General features: G+C 40.4%; 1 protein-coding gene across 1 annotated transcript in view; it reads right to left on the bottom strand.

The window, feature by feature from the left end:
* Nucleotides 1–319: 319 nt before the first annotated feature.
* Nucleotides 320–24,946, bottom strand: part of CPLX1 (complexin 1) — a gene marked incomplete at its 5' end in the record, with an annotated part of 42,374 nt that continues 17,747 nt past the window's right edge. Inside the window, one exon of the mRNA XM_017822447.1 lies at nucleotides 320–4,878. Within this exon, the coding sequence (XP_017677936.1) occupies nucleotides 4,681–4,878 (198 nt within the window). The remainder of the gene's footprint in view (nucleotides 4,879–24,946) is intronic.

Genomic DNA, 24,946 nt, shown 5'->3' with positions numbered 1-24,946 from the left:
ACCAGCAACCATACTTTGACTTCCAAGTGTAGCCTTGTAGCAATTTCACAGGAAAGCATTGCAAACAATTTATGAAATCACTGGGGTTTTTTATTGGCTGTGATTCCATTTTAAAAGAACATCATACCATTTACCCATATCATGCAGGAAAAAGTACCAGAAAAATAACAAATTAAGATCACACTCACAAAGTTTCTACTTTAAATCATCTTCTAGTGCTGCATGCATCTGAAAGAAAGCTGGGGAGCATTTTTGCTAGAAAATGCATGGCTAAGTTGAATTTTGCTGTGTGTGAGAGATAAAGAGAGAAAACAGGCAATTTTTTAATGACAATACTGAAACATTTTACTAACTCAGTGCATGAAGAAACAGTTATCTTGATAACATATATTCAGAACAGATACAGACAACTTCCAGATACATAAGACTTTACATTTAGATCACAACAACTAATTTCTAACAATGCTTATTCTAGCACGGTAAGCTTGGCAAAAAGATGTATTCAGCAGCATTGGAATGGTCTTTTTTGATGAAGGAGAGGGGCTGGGAGGGATCTAAGTCAATGTATGATACTAGAAACATAGACAGAGGAACTCCAAAGTGATTTAGCATATGATCTTACATTTTGTTTTATTCATTTTAAACACAAGAGTAGCATTCATAATTAATATTGCAGTCTGATTTCATATGGCTTTCTCTAAATACAAATGTGATTTTACAAGGTCAATGGCAAACTAAATCATTTACCCTCCAAATGTGAAGGCCCTTTGACTATTTTTTAACTAACCAGTAAGGTCTTGGAGCTGTGAGGGAAAATGACTGCAGTGTCTAGCCACCAACCTTTCTGTGTAAATAAAAACCTGTTATAAAATTAAAATACCTCATTTACCTGAGATTGAACAGACCAGTGATGCAAATAAAACAATGTCATGAAAAGACAAAGAGATATTCAGAATCCAAACAATGAACCATGCTTCTCTTTGGTCTTGTTTAAGTGCTTCATCACCTGCTTGAGTGCCGAGGGGAAAACTGTCTGAGACAATTCTTCTCACTTCCATACATGAGCCAAAGGTGTCTGTGTACCTTGTTGCCAGTTCTGAGTGGGAAGGGAAATAGATGGGCAGGAGAGAGGGGAGAGTGCCTGCTCTCGAGTCTCTTCAGCATGGCTTAGGCACTTCAGGGACAGTGGAATGACTTGAGGAGAGGTCCACAACTCATGCAGCGTGCCAAGAGTCATGTGAGGCAAAACCAAGCAAAACCTACCCAGCACCTATGATAGATCTTCTGTCATGTTTCTAATTGAAAGTAAAGGAAAATGGGAACTATCAGCTCACACCTGGCTGAACTGTCTGCTGCCCACGGAGGAAGGTTTGCTGCAGATGTTGAGGTACAGAAGTGATGACATGGCTGAGCTGGGAAGCTCCCATAATGAAAAAGACTCAGTAGACACTGTTTAATAAACCACCTTCCCTTTCCCTTCTGCTTTGTGAGTCTGGCATAAGGCCTACCAGACTCAGCAGAGAGTTCCTATGGACTTCTTAAGTGTTTCAATCCAGATGTTCACACAGCTCAGGAGCTCAGCTCACAAAAGGAGTATTTTTAATGTTCTGAGCCCAGGGATAGCAGTACCTGCTTAAGAAATTTGAGCACAGGCCACACAAGATCCTGACTTGTAGACCAGTTATTCAATGGCACAACTGCTGAGGCAGTTAGACAAAACTGTACCAAACACTCCTCCTTTATCTCTCCTCTCCCTTTCTTCTCTAATTTCCCAACTGTCCACACATATGTGCACAAACATGCACATCAAGCTGCCAGAGAGACTGTGAAAATAATCAGCGGTAGCATTCTTCAGGGAGGATGCCAGGCAGAAAATTCTGATACTGTGTCAGGAACACTATTTGGTGGATGAGGAAGGGAGTCAAGGATGGCGTCAGGAAAAGGTCAACCAGCAAGTGGTAGGGAAAAGCCAAAGCAAAATGGAGTAAGTTCATCCTCTTTGTTTGCAAGAGTTCTCCAGCACAAGGCCAGGGGACAATATGAAGGGACATGTTTCTTTTAGCAGAGGCAGATTTCTGGTTCTACTTATGTATTGGAGGATGCAGGCCACAGAGATTAATGAGGGCACTGCAAAAGTATTGATATCTGTATGTCAGTTTGATCTAACTTAGGAGATTTAACTACCAATGAGGGGCTGAAGCAAAGATCCAGACTCTGCCTTGCAGCTTTCAGGGGTGCTCTGTGGTAGAGCATCAAAAGGAGCTGCTGCCTTTGGGACAAAAGGAGGGTTTTCAATTCTTTGAGGTTTGCTTAAATAGGCTCAGATTACTAGTTGCTGAGTTTGCATGGGGTGAGTAGGGCACTCTCCCTCGAAAATGGTACATTGTTCAACACTGCTGTGCTATATCCAAGCACTTACTCACAGGGCGTTCTGGGTCATTAGAAGTCTTAAAAGGGAGACACTCATCTTGCTTTAAATGAAAGTTAGGGTAAAAAACCCCCACTGACATTATCCAAACGAATAAAACCTGCTTTCTCTTTCCTCTGGATAGCCCTTGGCAGCCTGTACTTGAATGAGCATGTCCTGTTTGAAGATCCAGCCTGAAATAAGTTGCATCTTTGTCAGGTTGTTCTGACTTGTAGATCAGTCAAACTTCCTCAGAGTCTACCTTGGATTCAGCAGAAACTTACAGTCAAAATTATTTGGGAAGAAGCAAGGACTATAATACATGAATAAGAACTGGGTGAGGAGGAAATGCTGTATTTCTTCTCTTTCATAGTATTTTTCCCCTATTATGAGAGATGCTACTGGAAGGCACAGAGCTCACAAGCTCACTGCCTTAACCATGGTGCAGATTTGGTCTGAAAAGATGATAAATATCTTCTAAAATTTCTTATTCAGGAAAATATTGAGATGTTTGCCCAAACTCAGTTCCACTGAACCAGTGCAACTAAGAAGTTCCATTGAAGTAAAATGCTTAATTTAGGTACACAATGAAGTGTCTGAGATTGTTCTCCTTTCCATGGCCAGCTGAAAGTGTGTATTGGCTTTCAAATCTCTTCCATATATTTAGGAAATTTTTATTTTTTCCAGGACAGGGATAAGCAATACTAGTTCCAACAGACAAACCCTGATTTCTTTTACAAGACCATAAGACTGAGATGGCATGATCAACTACAGAGACATAGCCAAATGCAAAATTTCAAGATTAGCTCTTCAGACAACCAGCCAGATACCTAATCATGAGAATCTATGTTCAAAATAAGTCTGTCTATGTATTGAATCTATGCATGTACTACCAAGTCAACATCTCCCATAGAATTTTATTTATCTTTTGTAGTTACTTCATACCTACAGTGCTGTATTGAGAAGCCCTCTGTACCTGTGTCTGCAAAAGGCAACAAAAAACTGGTGAGAAAGAGACTTCCTCCCAACCTATTAGCATCAAGGGATACCACACTCTGCACTGATATTAATTAGCTCCTGCACAGTACTGGAGAAGCATCCTCACTTCATGCCTTTATAGCAGGCAGAGACCGAAACCTACATTTTGCCATTGGGGCAGAAAAATAAGTGACCTCCCCAAGGCAAGGCAGTAATTTAGCACGATACATATCAGGCATATCTCGAATTTCTGGATCTCCAGGGCCATAACTAACACTCGAGCCACAACACACGCCCACACACTGCAGGAAGAGGTGGGCATGACACAGCCACAACAATATGCTGGAAACCCAAATGCCCAGCCTGCAAACAGTGCTGGAAATGCAAGTGTTGAATACGGTATTGGGCAGAAAGAGGAGGGTTAAACAGAGCAGCAAATGTACTTGGTCATTGGCTTCAGAGGGGCTGGGAAGGTCCTCTACCAGAGCACCATGCACTCTCCTGTGGTCTCAGCTCTCTGTATAGCAACTGTCTCACCAATATGCTCTTTCAAGTTAAGTGTATGGCTAATTCCCAAAGCAACATGACTCTTGCTTAGATTCTGAGGCATTTAACTTCTACAGCATCTGAGGGCAGATGACTCACTTCTTCCACAGTTCTGCGTGATGTCAGCTGTGTAAGTCATGCATGATTTACTTTACAAATGATCTTTTATTTATGTCAGCAATGGAATTAAAACTGAAAAGCTCTGCTTCCATGGGATAACTGAGATATCCCTGCCAAGAGCAGATGTGGTCAACAAAAAATGGCTAGTGTGACCTAATCAACAAGAACATTGTAATAATGACTAATTATTATCAAAAATAATAATTAAAAAAAGATAATTAAAAAAATTAAAGAGGCCACTGTTCATACTTAGTGAACACTCCTTCTTGCTCTGGATGGAAATGAGATTGTTCCTTTTCTATGCTTGATGTGCAGTTGCCTTATTTAACATACATAGTACTATGGCTTATAATAAAAGTTGTGTAGTCTGCAGCTTTTTAATCTTTACATCCATTCAGAGGCATCTACTGGATGTGAGACTATGTACAAAAAAGGAATGGATAAGTCTTGGGGTGGAGGAAAGGGAAAGAGGCTGTTAGAAAGGAATGGGAAGCGAAGGGACTCCTAGTGAGCAGTAGAGGGCAGAGGTGGGGAGGGCTGCGTGATGGATGGCAAGATTGTAAATCCCCATTGGGCAAAAGAGAAATCCTTTGCAGTACTGTTTATGCCCATCTAACAGTCTGCAGCTATTACTTCTTGAACATGTCCTGCAGGGGCCCTGGTAGGTATTTGATGACTGTGTCTAGAATGCTCTCTTCTTCCTCCTCCTCCTCATCCCCACAGCCAGGAGGGATCGCCTTCTTTGGGCGTGTCAGACTCCCTTCAGCATTAGCTTCCAGTGCAGCCTGGGCCTCTGCTTCCTTTTCTTCCTTCTTCTTTATCCCATACTGCAGGAGAGAGATAACACATTGTCAGTCACCCACTGAACAGGATGGCTGACAAAGCCAGCCACTGCACATGGTGCCTCATATTCTCCAGTATGAACATCACTGTTAATATTCTCATTTTGCTCTTTTACACAGACATCAAAACCCAACCTGTCCCTAAGAATAGCCCAGTGGATGGACAGCTTTCACAAGACAAGATAGTCAGCTGCTCAGATCACTCAGAAACAAGCACGTGAGAGAAACTGCAACTATGCAGCTGTGGGCCTAGTAAAGAGAATATAAGCTCTGTTTTAGGGTGACATTCTACTGGTGTTGGTCCTCCTCTCTTCAGTTAACAGTCTGATGCTCAAATCCAAAGTCCAACATGATTCTGAAATTCCATCTGCAGCATTTTATTGTAAAGGTTTATGGATGTAGCAAAACTTCAGGGAAAAAATAATTATCAACAAAACAAAGCAAACAGGACAGGACAGACAGGACTGCAGTAAAAATGACAGCTTCAGATATTTTCATGTGGAACATATGCTATACCACTTCATCCATGTTTTCTTTGTACAAGTGGGACTTAAAGAACTCTTTGTGAAAATAAACCTTCATTAGAAACTCAGCTGGCCCATACTATTTGAAGAGAAACATCCTTAAGCCTATGAGTAGAACAGATACCTGAAATTTGCTACTCCCACTGAGAATTAAAGGCACTCCACTAAGACATTACATGAGTAACCAGAATCTCATTTTATGATTTTACACTCAAAATGCTATATTTAATAGAGAAGTAAAGATATGCATCTGTGAGTCAGGCTAGGGAGAGAAATGCTGTAATATCTCAGTTCCCACAGTGACTAGGACATCCTTTCCAATTGCTAGTTTGAAGGCATGTCCAAGGAAAACAATTTCTGCACAACCAAACCTCATCAGTCAATAGTCTTCATACATTTCAGTATTCCTCAGGTTACGCTGATATTTCCTTAAGTGTTTGCAATGTTTTGAATGTTATGGTGCTACAAAGTAAAAACAAAAAAATCAGCTCAAACTGTCACATGGAAATCTACAGGAACAAGTATACCTGCAAGCTACCCTCTATTACAGAATCATAGAATGTTTTGGATTGAAAGGTGCTTTTAAAGGCCATTTTGTCCAACCACCCTGCACTAAGCAGGGACATCTTCAACTAGATTAGGTTGCTCAGAGACCTACTCTGTTTATTCAGACCAATTCAAATTTAACAGACTGTTTCCACTTTTTCTGATGATAAATGGAGGTTAAACTTTCTTGGTACTCTGATCGTGATGCAAAGTCAGGAAGTCTCCCATTTCTCAGTGCCCAGCTGTGCTGCAAAGAGGCCAGCTGCACATTTCGAGGATAATTCTGGTCCCCAGGCCCACAGCTCACAGGCTGGCAAAAACATTCTTCTACTCAGTCTTTTTACCTTTTAACCAGCTGCCTTCATGGTTGCTTTCATCTGTTCCTGCCCTATCAGCTCCTCAGCCACCAGTGACATCAAAAGCACCTGCACAATTGCTTACAATCCTTTCATTTCAGCTACATTAGGGAGGAATTTGACCTTTGTGAGGAAGAGGAAAGGCATTCAAGTTTGCTGTAGCAGCTATCAGTTTCAAAATTATTGCTTTGTAAAAGCCATTCCTTTACTTATGCCCAAATTTTAATTGAAGTACCAAATAGAATTTAGATTGTTCTTAGTACATTGGAGCTATAAAGTAACTAACTTAAACCCATGCAAAGGCCAGCAAAACATTTTGCACGAATAAGCTTGAAAAGAACATCAAAAAGAAAATTAGATATTATTTGAAAAACGTTAAAGAACTATGCTGGTACCATGTACTCAATATTTTCAACTATCCTTGGTATGGTACTACTGAATAGACATGAAGTAGATGCTATTTTCACTATTTTTTCTTTTCATTTTTCCAATTAAATATAGTCCAAATTGTTTACCAGTAAAGCAAAAAGTCCACTCCTGCTGTCATGACTTTCTGATTTCAAAGGGCTGTTAGGTTTCACGAGAAACATTTCCTTCCAAGCATTTACGAGCAAAGGCAATATTTTTGCTTCCTTTCTCCATCATCATTAATATTTAGGATGACAGCCTACAAGGTTGAAACCAGTAACTTCAAAAACACTCTAAATCAATTCTTTCAAGCCAGAATGTTCATTAGGGCCATTTGTCTTATGATTTTTGCACCTAGTGGTCAGACCAGATTTCATGAGAGAGATGTTAAATGATGTCTCCATTCATATCTGGGACAAAGAAAGCATTTGATCAACCCGTAGTTACAGGGCTACACACCACAGAGGAGATTAAGCATAGGACCCGCCACCATGCAGGGAGAATGGCATGCAATGCTAGACTGTGGTCAGTCTGTAAGGCTGATTGATACTCACTCTCCCTCTCAAGTCACAGGTAGATGTCTCTAGGTGATCCCCAGTGTAATTTGTCTACAGACTGTACCTTCCTATGCCGGCTAGACAAGAACAGTAGTGGAGACAACAAAAATCATAGTAACACACGGGTTACTGTGCTTTCAAATTCTCCATCTCGAAACAAGTATCAGCTCAACGTGTGTTGATCCTCCAGCTCATGAACTTGTTGAACAAACATCCAGGCCACAGGAAACTGTGGAGCAAAAGCAACCACTCAAGCGCTACTGTGTGCTAGGACAGAGGGAAGCTCAAAGATTCCACAAAGAGATTAGCACTTCACTTGTCAGCCTGTCCTGACATGTTTCCTTAGGAAGCCCTCACTGATTGCCATCAGAGAATTGCACAGTCCTAGACAGACCTTAAATTTTACAACTTACGGGCAGTCTTACAGGGCAGCTGCGGAATCTGGTAATACATTGACTGGAAAGAGCTTTCTCACTGTAAAAGGGCATTAAGGACAAGCAGATTCTACTGTTCCAGCTTACTGACACTAATGCCAAATACAGAAATTATTTTTTCTTCGCTCCTACCTGCAGTAATGCTACAACATGTAGAAAAAAGACATTTTCCCTAGCATATATATAGCATTCAAATACAAATTTATTTTGGACATAGGTATTCTCCTTTTGGAGAAAGATGACATTACATCAAAAGCAATTTAAAGGACCAGTTATGAGAACTCATCTAAACCTGGCAGTATTTTTATTTTTGTAATAAAAAATGTAAGCTGTGACGTTTCATAAAATGGCATCCTTTAGGTTTAAAATTGTTTCAGAGGAAATAAAATTATACAAGGAAAATATTAATACGAGCAAAAATTTTAAAGTAGTGTCTTCACATGAAATCATTTAGGTGGAGTCAACAAAAAAATTTTAAAAATATGACTAAAACCAATCTTTCCAGTGTTCTGAATTTCCTGGGGACAGGAAATATTGCATTCAAAAAAAATTGCTTCCAACAAACTTGAAGGATGAGAACAGTTTCACTTTTATCCAAGGTTCAACCCCACAAAATTTGATGTTGTATTTGTATCATGATGTTGTATTTGTACCATCGCCTGCTTGGCCTTCACTCATGTATTCAAGTCTTCTACCATATGCAGAATCATGGACCTAACCCAGCAAGACACTGAAACATTTTCAGTATGTGTAACACCTTGCTACTCCTAAAATCATTACTATGCTGCCACATGCAGATTGTTTTCACTGCATGCTATGTTACAGAAATACCAGCAGGAAAAGACCAGACTTACCATGCTGCCATCAACTTCCTCCCCATCTCTTTCCTTCACTATTCCTCCTGCTTTTCACAAGAAGCCAAAGTAGGTGTCTGAACTAGAAACATGCTGGAAATTTGATCAAACTCTAATGACATTAAGAGTGTCAAGGAGTAGAGGACTGTTGAGTCAAGGGAAGCTGCAGGTAAAATGTCAACCCACCATAAATATAGTTACAATTTCCTATAACAAGCTAACCATTGCTACTAAAATAAGCATATTTAGCCAGCAAATATCTAGGCCACTGAATGAATCAACACTAATAACACAGTTGAGACACTTGCAGAAGTAACTGCCTATCTTTGGGTCAGGTATGGAACTGGCTGCAGGATGACAGCTGCAACCAAGGTGCAAGTGAGTGGTTTTCTTTGGATCAGATTTGAAACTGCCTCCTTTGAAGCACCTGGAGAAGCTAGTGAAATACAAAAGGGGGATGCAAAGAAAACTCAAAGACTGTATGGTGTGATCAGCAGAAGATTACTAGTGCAGAGGATCCTGGAGTCTGAGAACAAACTGCTGCCCAGATGAACGGACATTTCCACTGACAAGACAGGCAGGATGCCTCTCCTCTGACTTCCATACACTCTATGGGGATTCAAAAGACCAACAGAGTGCTGACCTTAGCAGGCTGGGTTAACCACAACACAACAACAATAACATTATGCTACTAATATTTACCATGATTGTATGCTCTAAGATTATTATATTTACTTGCTAAGATTATTATAGTAACTCACATAATTGTATCACTATTGCCATGGTTGAACTATGATCTTTTACAGTCTCTATAAACCATTAAATATCATTATGTATATACTTTATATAATCCCAGCTTCTTTCTTTATTGAATATTTTCACTGTACACTTTTCTTTGCTCCTAGTTATCTGTACAAAAAAGGGAATGAGAACTGGTGCTTTTGGAACTACACACATGTCATGCAGTACAGACTTGCAGCATCAGCTGTTGGGAATGTAAAGAAGATAAACAATGGCACATTTCAGTTCTTTGGGCAGAGAAAGGAACTATGATCCCTTGGCTAACTTGACATAGTCACAACTCTAACACACAGCTCAGCTAACTTAGGGTGTGCATGTGAAGCCTACGGCAAGGAGTAGGATGCACGCCTCGCTAAGGCAAAGCCATGAAGGCAGAGAGAGCTGGGATTTTGTAATGCTACAGCATGTCCTAGGTGGGTCTGTCTGGCCAGTATGTTTCATGGCTGTCAATCAAGAGTCCTCCATTATGGCTGCATCTTGGTGATTGAAATCTGGAGATAAGCACAGAGGAACCAGGCAACACAGCTGTGCACCACCCACAGCACTACGGATTGCTCATGGGCGGTTGTTTTCACTATGGCAACTGGCAACATTGCTCTTCTTTCCCTCAGGAAACAACTCCTCCTCCCAAGGTGCTCTGAGAGCCTGAGATTGGCCTTCCGTCTATACCTCAAGAAATAAAACCACATATCAGATAACACTGAGTTTTAGTTTCTGGGAAAAGGTTGGCTTTATGAATGATTCTGGTTACACATCTATTCAGGGAGTTTTTCTTCTCAGTGATTTTGTGTAGCTGCAGGTGGTATTAAATCCATGTCTGAACAGGCGTGGCAGATATAGGCATCTCTGGGATTACTATTTTATTTACTAGCTAAGGTTTGAAAAGCCAGTGAGAGATTTAAATGCTTATTCCTTATCTTGCCTAATATACTAATTATTGGAGACTTTGCCTATTCTTACACAGCCCTGTCTATTAAATTTTATTCCTATTCTAACCCTCAGTACAAAAAAAACCAAATAAAACAAGAGACAAACCAAACCCAATCAAATAAAAAAAACCACACAGCAAAAAAATTTTCAGCCAGACTTGAAAGCATATGGTTAGAAAAGAACTAGGAGGGCAACACACACACACAATTTCACCTCAAAGGTTAACTTGACCAGAACAAATAGTTTTTCTTAGAGACTTCAGCTCATGAAGAACTCTCAGCTGCTCTGGAACTTAGCTACCCTTTACAATTAAAACATTTCTCTTCATGTCTAAGCCGATTCTTTAATAAATACCTTAAACAAAGAAAAAATCTGGAAAACTGAAAAGACAGAGCTACTGCAAAAATATTTATCGTTCATGTGTCTTTTTGGGCTGTATTTATCAAGTCTGCAAAGTTCTTTTTTTCTATTCTATTCCCAAAGAGAACATCAGCCCAATTTAGGTCTTCCCATCATTAACTCATGGTATTTTCTGCCAGGAATATATGTAGGACTGAAACAAGTTGGGAGTAATAGGTAGAGTTTAGTTCCACAAATGTGAGAGTCCAGGGTACAGAAAATTACTCTCCTTTTATTTGATTCATAAAAGCCTGAAGCCTTTCTACATGATTTGTTTGGTCTCTCTGTGAGTGAACAGTTTATCAAACACACCTCTGGCTTTAAGTTTCAGGTGAAAGTGAGGCAGTTTTGAGTCAGAGGCTTAGGAAAGTATTTGCCCATTGTGATGGACTGTCATCTGTTTCTGAATTTTTTCCTGATGCTACGGTATTGGTTACAGATCTTTCTGCAGTAAGAGTGCTGCTATGTGTTTGTGTGGCAATGGAAACAGCCTCTTTTTCCTCCCCTACATCTATTCCCTACAAGCCCCTGAGTTGGGGATGTGGCGGAATGAGAGAAGGGTTTTCTACAGGAGGTGACAATGCTGAAAGCCAGAGCACTGGGTACTTGGTTCTCATGACTGTTTGAAGAACAGAGCCTACTTTGATGTAGATCTGGCCCAACAATGTGCCCTGGCTTTTTTCCCACCTCAAATCTCTTTATTTCATTTTGTGTGAAAATTTGCTCTTTTTGTTTGTTTTTCCTGGTCTTCTTGTCTTTCCGAACAGCTCATTTATCCCTGGTTTGATGGACAGTATTAGTCCCCAGAAAACTTGTGGGGAAGCCTTTTAATACATATGAAAGGAGGATACTATCTTTGTCTCTTAAATTTATCCATTTCAGTGCAAGCTCTGCCATGCACTGTTATAATTACACAGATGGTTTCACCCAACTCAGACATGCTGACCCTGGATAACCTCTGTGCTTCATAAGGAGTAATGAACAAAAAATCACAACCTGCCACATGGGCAACCACGCCATTTTCAAGCTGTGGTGGAGAATGAAAGGTATGAGAGAGAGTACTGGGTGTCTCAGTCCCTGCCACACCATGGAGGTATGTGTAGGTGTGTGGGTGTGGTGTAAGTGTGGCTGTTTTCTTGTCTCCACAGGCCTCTGCATAGCTCTGCTGACCTTGTCAATGTGTTAGTGGAAGAGGGCTGATTAATAATGGAAAAGAACAAGGCAGAGTCTGGAAACTGCAGTCCTAAATTGCATTGTTCAATTGCGTGTGAGCCAAACAGGAGCATAACTCAAGAGAGAGGTGGCAGACAGAGAGAAAGGAAGACAATAAAACTTCGGATAGAGGACACCCAAGATGCATAGGCAGGGCTATGGATATATGAGCAGCTTCTGCTTCATGCCTCATCTCTCCTGGAAAAGATGTTCCCAAACCATCTCTTCAGGGACTGTCAGAGTTTTTCAGCCAGCTTTCCAGCAGAGATTATTTGTAAAGCAGGTTTCTGTCCTTTGAATCCTTTACCTCATCCAAGGTTCCATCTCCCCACAAGTTGCCTCTGGCTACACATGCCTTGCTACTCTGTGCTAGCTCAGGCTTTCAGCCCTTTCAAAATCACAGCAGCTCTTCATTCATGACCTATCTTGTTTCATGTCTTCCCATATCCTCTTCAGTCTTATCTCCCTTTTCCTCTCAGGCAGCTCCCATGGCAGATACGTAGAGCCCTGCAATTTTCCTCTTGCACCACAAGCACAGATCAGATGCAATGTGGACTTCAAATTACTCATCTTCATCTGCCTCCCATTAGCATCTATTTCTGGTGACACTGGGTGAATCTGGTTGTCTTCCTTCTGCCCCACAGCAACACTACTGTCTAAGAACCATGCATCTGGTTTTCATTCTAACTAGCTGCAGGATTGCAATGCATTCCAGTTGGAATACCCAGTGATCTATGCATCCAAGAGTAGTGGCGCTCTAAGCAATAGGTAGGAAATTTGCTTTTCTGAAGCTCCACAACAGACAGAGTGCAATATAAAGCACTGCTCTCTCTCAGAGACCTGATCAGTACTCAAGAAGCCTTGCTTCCTTACTTTCAATTGGAAACAACATGACATCTGTCCATTGCTTGCTGTTTAAGTGAAAAACAGAACTGCATCAGGTTCCTGGTTGCAGAGGCCACTCTGAATTTTCTGCAAACTCACATCAAAGGGAATCTTTCCGTTGGTCTCAATGGAGACAGGACCAGACAAACACAGCTAAAAGAGGGAGATCATAAGAACACAGAATGTCTTGGGTTGGAAGAGACCTTAAAAATCACCTCATTCCAACCCCTCCACCATAGGCAGGGACACCTTTCACTAGACCAGGGTGCTTAGAGTTCTATCCAACCTGGCATTGAAGACTTCCAGGGATGGGGCATGAACAACTCCTCTGGGCAACCTGTGCCTTACCACCCTCACAGTAAAGAATTTCTTTCTAGTTTCCAGTCTAAACCTGTCCTCTTTCTATTTATGGCCATTCTCCCTTGTTCTATGCCGCAGGAAAGAACAAGATGTGGCTGGAGAAGGGGCCATACGGAGGTAGGGCAGCACTTTCCCAGGACAAACACCCTTGTTCTAGTTGCTGGAGATGAACACAACACAGTACCACACAAGCATAGGAATGAGGCCGAGAAGTGAGCATGGACTGTAAGGGGGATCAGGACCATCCAAGACTCCCAAAGCCCTCCACTCATTTCCAGAAAGGTGTGGAAGAACACACTGCAAATGATAAGTAATTTGCATAGAAAGCAAGAAGCCTCTTCAGGGCAGGGAAACCTGTCTATAAAAACGTACCCCCACTAAGCCTGGGCAGTGCCCCAGGAGCCCAGACATCCCATCAGCTGGACTGATGCTGCAAGCAGGATTGGTGATTTCTTTCTTTCTTTTTCTTCCTTTTTTCTTCTTTTTTTCTTTCTTTCTTTCTTTTTTTCTTTCTTTTTTCTTTCTTCTTTCTTTCTTGCTTTTTCTCTCTTTTTTTCTTTCTTTCTTCTTTCTTTCTTCCTTTTTTCTTTCTTTCTTTCCTCCTTTCTTTCTTCCTTCTTTCTTTCTTTCCTTCTTTCTTTCTTTCTTCCTTTCCTTCCTTCCTTCCTTCTGTTTTTACTTACATTCTTCCGTTCTTTTCATTCTTTCCATTCTTTTCTTCCATTCTTCCTCTCTTTCTCGCTCACTCACTTGCTCTTTCTTTCTTGCTCTTTCTTTCTTGCTCTTGCTTGCTCGCTTGCTTGCTTGCTTGCAGATTCCTGAAGAGGTCAAACTCTGCTCTTCTGACATCCAACTATAGGAGCAGCCAATAAGATCCTGTGTTGCCAATAAGATCACAGCCCTGAAGGCATGTGTGCATCTCTAACTCCTCTTGTTTCTTCCCCATGCTGCCTGTGTTTGCTTAGAGGCAGATGGGAAACATGTTTTGGCTCAATCTACTACAGATGCTGACTCTGTTGAAGAAAACTGGCCATTCTGCTCACTGGTCAACTCCATGGTTTTCCCAGTCAAAAGCTTTTTTCCCATTACTACATTCAGGTGGTGTGAACAGCAGTTTGTGAACAAAGTTATTACTCTTTGGAAAACAAAGCTCTATAAGAAAGAACAGACACATGAATTTTTCAGAATACTCAGTAGAAAACATTTTTTCATTTTCTCTGTGTTTGCAAATATGTTAACCTTCTTCCTTTTGTATATGCAGCATCCATATTAAAACAATGCCTTACAGCTATACAGTCAGCCTCAGTGAGAGGAATGACGTTTTGAAAGTTTCAGTAATGGAGATAATCAAATTACTACTGACTAGCAAAGTTTCCATCTTGTAATCAGAGAAGAATCTCCAGAGTAAGCAGAGAATATCTGACTTTTGAAGAAGAGTATAGGACCAGATGCTCCACAATACTGATTTTAGGTACCTGGAGGGTTGACTGAAATCAGTGCACTGACTCATGACCACAGGGCCCAAGATAAGTACAGTATATATTGTACTCCTAAGCCTCTTAGGTCCTGTGGAAAATCTCTCCCCCAGAACCCAACCTGCACCTTCAGCTAAGAAAATCTGGGTCAGTTCTATACTTCAAAGCAGCTAAAACAGGGTAAGAAGAAAGAAAAGTTACATATTCCACAGTAACAATTACAGTTGAATTGCTCGTAGGTTTCAGTGAAAATACAGTTTTGCTTCATGATCACCAGGATGGGGTCAAGCTGCAGAAGGTTCCCATGAGGCCAGAGGCGTCTTCCAGTGATGCAGAGCACGTGTGCTCCTAGCCAAAGCAGGTTATGATTTCTACTGCTCCCAAAGTCTGCATTCAGTTTTCTACAGACGCCAATGGCAGAGACCTGGAAATGCACACGTGCAGTTGCTTGTATAAGTTCAGAAGAATTTATGTTATGGCTGTGTATCTGGCAGCATAAATAAATCCATAGAATATATCTCTGTTTATATGCACACTTCACAAGATCAGAACATGGAGTATAAGGTGCTCGTCCTTCTTCCTGCCTCCTGCAGTTTTTTGCTTTGCCAGGTGAAAACCTTCCTTTTAGTACAAGGCTGGCAAAATTATTTCCTCAGAACACTACAGTAATTTAGATTAGACATAACATTTCTTTTTCATAGCCTCTGTTTACCACATGTGAAAGCTCTTTTTTTGTTGTTGTTTTGTTGAATTTTTTGTTTGCTTTAGGGTTTTGGAGTTTATTTTTATTTTTGCATTATTTAATCTTATTTTGAAAGCTCTAATCCAGTCAGTTTGTCTCTACAAGAACCTTATACAAGGGCTTCAGTGGATAGGGAGTGGTTTACTGCAGGATAAGAAGTCTCTTTTTTTTTTTTTTCTTACAATGCAAAGCTTGCTGGAGATGCAGATAATTGCCAAAAGAAATATAATTTGTCCTCTCCAGGGGAATAGGGAACTCATGGTTTGCTCATAAGGCTTAGAAATTATTATTATCCTGCTTTTCTAGGTTTATGCTTGGTAGGGTTCAGCACTTCATTGCCTTATTGATCACAAGCACTTTGGCAGACTTGAGCTTTAAGCCAGATGAAAATTCAGCCCTAAATTGCTGATACATTTAAAGTTCAGCTCTTAGTAGATAAACTATGTGAGCTCTCTGCATCTTATCTCTTTGTAGATCCCTAGAAGCCACTAATGGCAGATTTAAAAAAAAAAAAAATAAAACAAAACAGTTTCTGAGTGCCAGTTTTGTTTCTGTCATGTTGCATTCATTTCTTTGTGCACATGTCAGCTCTTGGTATTATGAAAATTTAGGTTCTCCTTGGCATTTTGTAGTAGACTAAAAAGTGCCCTTGCACGTGTAGGAGTGTATTATCAGTAAAGAAAAGTGGCAAGTAACAGAGTTCATCACAGCAGATCGAGAAGGAACTTAGAAAGGATTTTGGAAGTGATACCCCTCTACATGATTGGAAGTATGCTCTGGCCACATTTATGTTCCCTGTAATTTATGTAATTCAGCACTGTGAGGGACAGTCTCATTTAACTCTAGTCTCCTATTAGACAGTGGATTTGAGGGAAATGAAAAAGATTAAAGTCTACCTAAACAAAGTCAACAGATCATAAACATAGCTTAATTGCTACACAAGCAAAAAAAAAAAAAAATCAGAATAGACCCAACCAACAGTCCCAGATATAAAAGCAGCATTCATATCACTACTGCTGAGAATCCTGAAGACTAAACTGGAAGTTAATCCTCTACAGCAACATTTAGGTATTCATCTGAAATTTTTCTCAGCTTTCTGTGAGACCGGTGTGGGAGACAACTAATTTTTATTTTGTGAACAGAGAATTTAAATAAGATTTACCCTTCTAAAGGGGCTGCAGTGAGTCTGCTCTGAAACATAGGCATTGCTTACAATGATGCTGCACTGAAATAAAACAAGTTCCTTCCATGCCATTTTCTTGAGTTATACTGTCCTCAGTAATTCCTCTAGTTTGATAGGATGAATTTTATGGGACAATGAACTGCCTCAAACGTTTTCTTTCAGTAACCTACACCAAAGTTTTCAAAGCTGACTTTGTTTAAAGCACAAGATAATGTAATTCAGAAATAGTAAGAGCTCAGGAAAGATTAGTTAGGTGATTATCTTTAGTCCTTGCTTTGGGAGTATTTAATTGTTGTCATCAATTCCTTGAGGATTCTTCTCTGTGGAATAAATCTTGCCATGCCCCATTGCAGCAAGGATCTAATTAGCACACCCACCCTGCTAGTACATCTGTGGAGACCAAGGTATTGTCACAAGCTCAGAGCCGAGACTCAGTAAAATCAAAGATAGTTAATCAATTAGTTCCAAACCTTTGACATATGCTTCCCTCCGAAGTACAAAAAGTACTTTTCAATCCCATTAACTGGCAACAGAGATGAGAACTGACATCAAAATGCTTTAAAAATAGGAAGGACGCTTTTGATATCCAAAAAGAGCAAGTAGGAAATTATGAGTGTTTATTCATATGCTGTAGCTTTTTAGAGGGACATGAAAAAATGAAGGGCAAGTTACTTATTTTTCTCTAGCCCTTTTTGATCTGGCACACCAGCCTCTTCCTTATGTAATTCTAGACAGGTTTTTTGCTTCCCAAGAGACTGGGGAAGTCATGTCTGTAGTGAATGGCAGTTGGCAAAGGAAAATACCTGGTTCATCTTAACAATCCAACCAAACAGCAATAATGGTGTTACAGTGCTAGAAGGACCCACTCAGGCTATCTAGTGCTGCAAGGTTGGGTTGCTATTACAGATATGGAGAACTGCTTTCACATGTAAACAGCCACTGCATAAAAAAACTCAGATCACTGCAACAGCAAGCAACCAGTTTGGGCTGATGGTTGAAAACCCACACTAGAGGTGAGTTGTTGACCTTTCCTCATCATTTCTCTTGGCTGGCCGTGGTCAGAGAACAAATGTTTAGCATTGTCAGTGACATGTGAGCAGGGGCAGATCCCATGAAACTCACAACCCACATCCAGCTAAGAGCTATACAGCAAAATGGAGAGATGAACCTTGTGTAGAAGAGCTTGCTGCCTCTGTTGTACATTTCTCATAGGCACACCTTTTTCTTTACAGAAACAAGACAAAGGCATTGTAGCTCACTCCTACCACCTTCAATTACTGAAGTAATGAAAGGAGCCTTTTCAAGGGAGAGCAGTTGCTATAATAATTTTCATAGGTTCTTGAGGTCTTGGTTGGGACATGTAGTTTTTCTCGCCCTCTCCATATATGCAGGCCCTCATAGCAATTCAGATGGGAGGGTATGGAACAGCTGAAGGGTTAACCTCTTTCTGCTGGGAAGCATTCATCCTCCAGACAGTGAGTCAAAACAAGAGTAACAAGCCCATTTTCTTTCCCTCTTCCTTGATCTAACTGGGTGCTTTTGATACAACAATGAATGGGATCTTTTGCAGTGGCATGTTGGTTTTTTGTTGTGTCCATGTCAAAAAACAGCAGCTCAAAGCACTTACTTATGGGCTAATTGATACCCAGCTGTGCTCATGTTATCCTCCTCAAACTGGGCAAATGTAGGCTGGCTCTCTATTTTAATATTATATTGTCTAAGCATTTTGACATCATTAATGAGACTTTCAGTGGCCATGTGGGAAGGGTGAGAGGCAGGGTATAAAGGCAGAGAGAGACCTTAAATCACATCTTGTATGACATCAAGTGGCAGGGAGTGTTGGAAGAAGACACATCAGTAACTGAGCCTGCTTGTAAGTGTGACCATGCACATCAACAACATGCTCAGCTGATCATGCTGTTTTGTGCCCTTACTACTATTTAGGATCTTCCCATCATAAAATACCTGTGCATGCCCAACAAAGCCATGAACAAGTAGGAATCCTATTACTTCACAAATTTCCATCGCTTCAGGCCATTAATGAACAGTTATTCTTCAGATGCAAAAAAGAGTAATTAAAAAGATCAATTAAGAATACACTTCACTGAGCTTTTTTGGATCATGTGAGCTTTTTTGGATCAGCTGGTTGGGATTTTTGGCCAAAGTCTCACCCTATCTTGGTAAAGGCCTTACTTACACAAATTGCTGCTACAATCTAGGTTCTTTTCATGTAATAGCTTTGGCTGAGAAGCTGAGAGAAAAAAAAAACATTTCAAATCTCAGTGTTTGCTGCCACAAGAGAAGTCCCATGTTAGTGGAAGTGTATCTTTTACCAACAGTAGAGTACTTAAAAAATTCCTACCATGTACCTTGCAAGTATACACAGAAGCAGCTAGAACAAATGCAGCGACACAACCAGAAACTTTGATACTGAGAGAAGAAATACTGTTGCCATTTAGAAGTACCTGAAGGAAAGGGCTCTTTGTGTGCTGAACAGAGAAGCCACCAACAAACTCAGCCCGATCTAGAGCCAAGGCAGATCAAATAAATAGGAAAAACAGAAATGATGCTCTGTGTCTGAGCTGGCTCAGAAGAGAAAGGAGATGTTGTTTCATTCCCACTTAAGGACAACTCCTGGCACCATGTCAACAGGTCAAGCAAGTGTATCACCCTGTGATTACCTTTCAGATCTTGCTTAGCAGATGCTGACATGTGAATTCTGGCACTTCTCAATCTTGACCTAATGTGCTTTGAGAGTGGAAATCCATCATCTGCAGGATTTTTGTCAAAGGGATTTGTAGAGTGTGGGAGGATAGGAAGTTTGCACGTTGGCAAAAAAACTGTGTGCAGATTTTTAAGATGGGCACAAGCTTCTGATTATGGAGTACTTTCAAAGAGAGTGGGAAATATGGTGTGCATTTTTTTGCTGATAGAAAATTTCCCTCTTATTTATATATTCATACATTCTGGGCATCCTTACTGGTAACAGCTTGCCTGTCACTTTCCCAATGTGGCAGCTTACTCAGCCCCAGTTCCTGCTCGTTTGACTTTGTTCTCTCCATGGAAAGAAGCTAGCCCCTCCCACACATGTGCCAGGAGGAAAAAGCATGAGCCTTAGAGACATACGGTCTCTGATTGTATGAAGGCAAGAACAACCCACTGACAGCATTATAGTAGCTGGCTCTAAAAGCACCTGCTTTGCTCTCTAGATTACCCATCAATATTCCACCATACACCTGCTTCCCAGCACAGCCACTGCAAGCCTGAGGACACTGTGTTATTATTCAGTAATGTTGTGTGAAAATGTTATTTGCCTGGCTGTTCAGGCTTGTGTTTGGAAAATGACTTTTCTGGGGCACTAACTTCATCAGCCTTTAGCAGAGCAGGTGTGGGGCTCCCAAGAGAAGAAGGTGCCAGCTCATGCCAGAGGAGACAAGGCAACACTGCAGACAATGAAGGATGTAGGAAGCAGGAAGATGATTTGCTTCAATGAATTTAATTAGAAGACATTAACAATATTTTTTTCCACTTTGCTTCGTGGCTTTTCCTGCTGGGATATCATCTGAGAAGTACATTCAAAACAAAAAAGAAAAACTCCAGACACAACTTCCCTTTGAACCATGCCTTGAAAGTGCAGGGCATTTCTACAGTACAAGAGACAAAGTCTGGGAAGCCACACAATAATGGGTTTATGTGTCCAGGTGCTGATAGGTGGGGTCTAAGAGGTTTGGCCTCTATGATAAGAGTTCTGGGGCTGCCCTATGCCAGACACAGCCACCTCCAGCTCCGGAGGGAGCCATGGACTGCAAACTGGTTTAAGGCTATGATTAAGAGTAACTAGCACAATGATTCACATGATGTTCTCCTGTTTTGGGCACTCCTCTCCACAAAGGCTTTGCAATGAATGTGGTAATAGAAGAAGCTCCTCATGAGTGAGCACTTGCTCATAGTTTGATAGTTACAAGTTAAGCATCTGTTTTGAGCTCTTCTAGTCGGTGGACAGCAATACATCCCCTTCTAAGGCATGCATCTGGGATATCATCCTTCGAGGTCTGCATTTGTCCCTACTGAGTGCCAAGGAACAACTGACCACCAGCTCAGGTGGAGGCAATGAACAATTTGATAGCTAAAGCTTGATAAGGTAAACTCATTTATCAACCTAGCTATCCCTAAAATGATATCAGATATTCCCGAGGCTTCCTCCTCATCTGAGTTTATCTCTCTCTTGCTCTGAATCGTGTGGGTGCCCATTGTGAAGTTCTTTTTTTTTTTTTAAAAGCAGAGACTTAACTACCCATTCTCATTCTGACTGATTCACTAAAATTAGAAAGCACCAAGGTTCTTCTTCATTTTTCTCCAGCTCTCTCTCTCTCTCTCTCTCTCTCAACCTCCCTTCTCTTATGCATAATCAATTCCTTCTGCAGAAATGGAAACAACCTGGGAATAAATTTGGGTTCTGTTAATGAAAGCTGGTAATAGCTGCTAAATTTACTGTAACATATCCCAGCTAGTTCCAAGGTATGTTATGTCACACACTATCATTCCACAGCTAACATCTAGCACAAAGAAAAAGAGTCTTTAAAAACTGAGGCCAAACTACTTTAATTTAGTTCTTTTTCAAATGTGGAGCCTATGCCTTTGAGCAAACCTAAGATCAGTTTCACTAGTTCTTCTGACTGTTATGAAAGACCTTCCACAGACTTAATGGGTGCCTAGTCAGGATGATAATATTCCCTACTTTTACCTCAATTGCCCCAAAATATAATTTCACCCCTTGCTGAATTTACATTTCCCTGAACGTACACCAGGAATAGATGAGCTCTTTTGATACCAAGGCTGATGGCCCACCTCACTAACTATCCCTCATCTACAGACCTTTTGCAATAGTGCTGCTAAGCTGGATAGTTCCTGCCAGGAAAAGGTCAAGGAACCAGCCTGACCTGTTTTTCTCTGCACATCCTGAGCCACAGTGCAGTAAGGGTCATCTCCCAGCAGCTCTCCTCTTTGGGTACTGGTCTGCCACCACTACTCTCCAACAATCTGAGGCCCTTCCAGGCTGACCTCTTTATGGGAACTTAAGACCCATGTCTTAAGCTTTGAGTGGCTGCAGGGCATTTAAATCTCATTGGCCAGTCAGAGTTTTAGAGAAAATTTTCTGCTTCTGGGGAGAATTAAAATTTTGCTACAAGAATGAAGTTGCATCAGGTATCACTTTATGACAGTCTGAAGAAGTGCCAGCAGTCGTGTGTTGGGACAATCTGTGAAACTGAACACTGAAAGAAAGGAGAAAAAAGCCCACAGATCAAAATTTGTATCAGGAATGCAATGGCACAGAAGAACTGTAATGCTGTGTTAGATCAAGGGTCCAGTTGGATAGCCAGAAGTTGCTGCTCTGAGAAGGATTGTAAGAATTAGGGTAATATTAAATGATCCTGTCTCTGACAACTACTTTCAACTATCAGCAATTTAGGGACATTGTGTAACCAAGTTTGCATTTAGGTCACCACATTTAGCTCTTCTCCATATGTAATGTTTCTTCTTTTCTAATCTTGTTATATTTTTCATTCCAAGTCTGTTGAAAGACTTCAGACATGATGCTTGAAAATGGATGCAGCCTGCACATAGACCACTGCAACGCACCTGAAACTGTGACAAGGATTTCATAAGCCCTGCAAAATCTTACATCCCTTCTCTTTCCCTGGTGGACATCTCTTACTGGGCATCTCTGTGAGAATTTGCTGAGACAGATGCATACATTACTGTTACAGCATCCCACCTCAGGTTCTCTTTCAGCCACAGCTAGACACTGAACCACTGCATTAACATTAAATTCCAGACAGCATGAGAGTGAGTGTCGTGGGTGGACGTGACCATTCTTTAGTCTGAAGGAGCACTTGTTCTCTAACAAAATTATTATTCAGCCAAATGCAGAATAGTTAGATACCCAGCTAATACTTCATTGTATACATTCAAAGACATACAAATACAGCTAACTCTACAGCCACGTGGAAATCTGAGTTCTACCTTCATTCAGATTCAGCAAAGAAGTCTGAGACCTGGAGGAAATGCATGCTAACTGGTTTCTCTTGTTCAGAGCTGTAGTGCAAAGCTGGGACAGCACATGCTTAGAGAAACATTTTGGTGCACAGACTACCCATTCTGTGTGTTTTCAACTTTTAAAGCTTTTTGAAAAATCAAGTGCCTCTTCAGTATTTAGTGAAATCAGTTCTTTACAATCCCTCATTTGTCTTCTCTGCCTCTTCTTTGGGCAAAACTATGAATGTTTTTCCAGTGTGTGCATGTCATGACTACTGGTAATTTGCAATTGGTAAACCAACCAAAGAAACTCATCAGCTCTTTGTTACATTTTGGAAGTGTATATTTAGAGAATAAAAAAAGTTCTTGACACTTCATGAAATACATACCAGATAAACATAAAATATATCCTATATATTTACCATATTATTCTCTATGATTCAGTTAAGCATTGTCATAGTAGACTTTGCTGGTCTAAAAACACCATTCAGAACTGACTTGCTAATTTAGCACATGTATTTATTTCTAGTTTCTATGCTTACTCCTTTCTGAGGTAATTTCATCAATGCCATTTCCCAATTTACATTTTATAAATATTAAAGGCACTGGGGCCATATTTTATTTATTACTTTGTGTCCTCTGATAGGAATACAAACTTTTATTTCTTAATATAAGATTGCATTTTCAACTGTGATTTCAAGCTAACTTAATGCTCCAAAAAAGATCAATCCACTCCAATTAACATTAATTAAAGTCTCTCAGTGATTTCTCTGAGCAGCAGATCAGGCTTGGGACTGTCTTATTTCTTCTTTTCATCTCTAATAAATTGAATAATTTTCACAAATATTACTCTGGTAATCTCCTCAGAGCATTTGCACAAGGCAGTCTGTTTTGCCTAGCTGCCAAGGATCTAATGTACATGATTGTTTTGCTTTTCTCCACACCACATGAATAGTATCTCAATTGGATTTTTTCTCTTCTTACAGTATTGGAAATCAGTGGGATTACCTTCTCATGCTGAAAAGCCATACTGTTAAGCAGACACAGGGATTCAAGGAACATAAATTGTTTCCAGCTTTGCCACTAAATTGCTGTGTCATCCTGATGATGTCACTTAACTCATTTTTTTTCCATGTTCTTTGTCTTCTCTCAGCTATCCTGAGCTCTTTATGACCAACTTTTTTGATCTTCTTTTGCACCACAGAAGTCAAAAGTAGTAGTTTTGCCATTGGCTTTAACAAAAACTCAAAGGGCACAATGCTTTTGCTGTTTTGGAAGAAACTTTCAATGTCTGATTTTTTTCTTCCTCACTGAAATTCTTCCTTAGATAGGACTGCATCAACAGGCCACAAACATTCAGTTGTTCTGTAGCTAGATCAAATCTCTTTCAAACTGATGTATTTTCTTCAAAGGTCTTCACCATCAGTGTTTTCAGCAACATTTTCTTCTCTGACAGTGGGATGATGGGACTTTCAGAGCTACCCACAGCACACTTCTTTTGGCTGAACAGTGATTTTGCTTCAGGTCTATAATGCTTCTTTGGCCAGAACAGAGACACACTTCAGGTAGTCAGGCTAAATTTATCTAAAATTCATCCTCCACCTGTCTGTTCCTCTAGGAGAGGGAAGAATTTGGTCAGGGCGAGACTGCAAGCTTTTACTCCCTTTCCTCTTCTTATTCATACCAGGAAAGGGGAAAAGCAACCTGAAACCCACTCATATTTCATAAAACTCAGTGATTCAGTTCTGGTAGCATCAATGGCTTAGAGGTAGCTAAGTGAAGGGGAGTCATTAGCAAGCAGAGCTGTGCTCCTACCCTAACATCATCCAAAACACAAGTAAGTGTTTCATTCTGTCCTTTAATTATCTGAAAGAATGCAAGAAAATTTCCAACAGCAGGAGACATTTTTATCATCAAATGCCTTTTTCCCCTTTTCTTTCTTTTTAAAAGGATACATAATTTTAATGAGGTTCAACAATGGTTCTCAGTAAAGCTGCAATTTTTGAAAGAATTGGATCTGCCTTTACTTCCATCACAGGCTTGATGGCTGAAATGAAATCCACAGCATTGTTATTGTCACATGATGATTCACATGGGTTTTTCATGGGATGTTATTACTTGCTCTTAACCTGTCCAGCAGAAAAGAAAATAGATTTTCTGCTCTTTCTTTACACAACTGTCTATCTCCTTAATAAAAACATTCATTAGGTCTCAGGCGAAGGACTAATCATTCACAAGACTGAAAAGCTACATATTTGACAAGGATTCTGTTGGCAAAACCTTTATCTCTTTAATATGTGTTTCAGGCTAAGAATTAAAAAGTGATAACATGCCAAGTCTGAGAATGTCCT

The sequence above is a fragment of the Lepidothrix coronata genome, unplaced genomic scaffold (assembly GCF_001604755.1).
Source record: "Lepidothrix coronata isolate B3197 unplaced genomic scaffold, Lepidothrix_coronata-1.0 Scaffold98, whole genome shotgun sequence".
Taxonomy (NCBI): Eukaryota; Metazoa; Chordata; class Aves; order Passeriformes; family Pipridae; genus Lepidothrix; species Lepidothrix coronata.
Note: the sequence above shows the minus strand (reverse complement) of the source record. Positions and strands in the feature narration are given on the sequence as shown.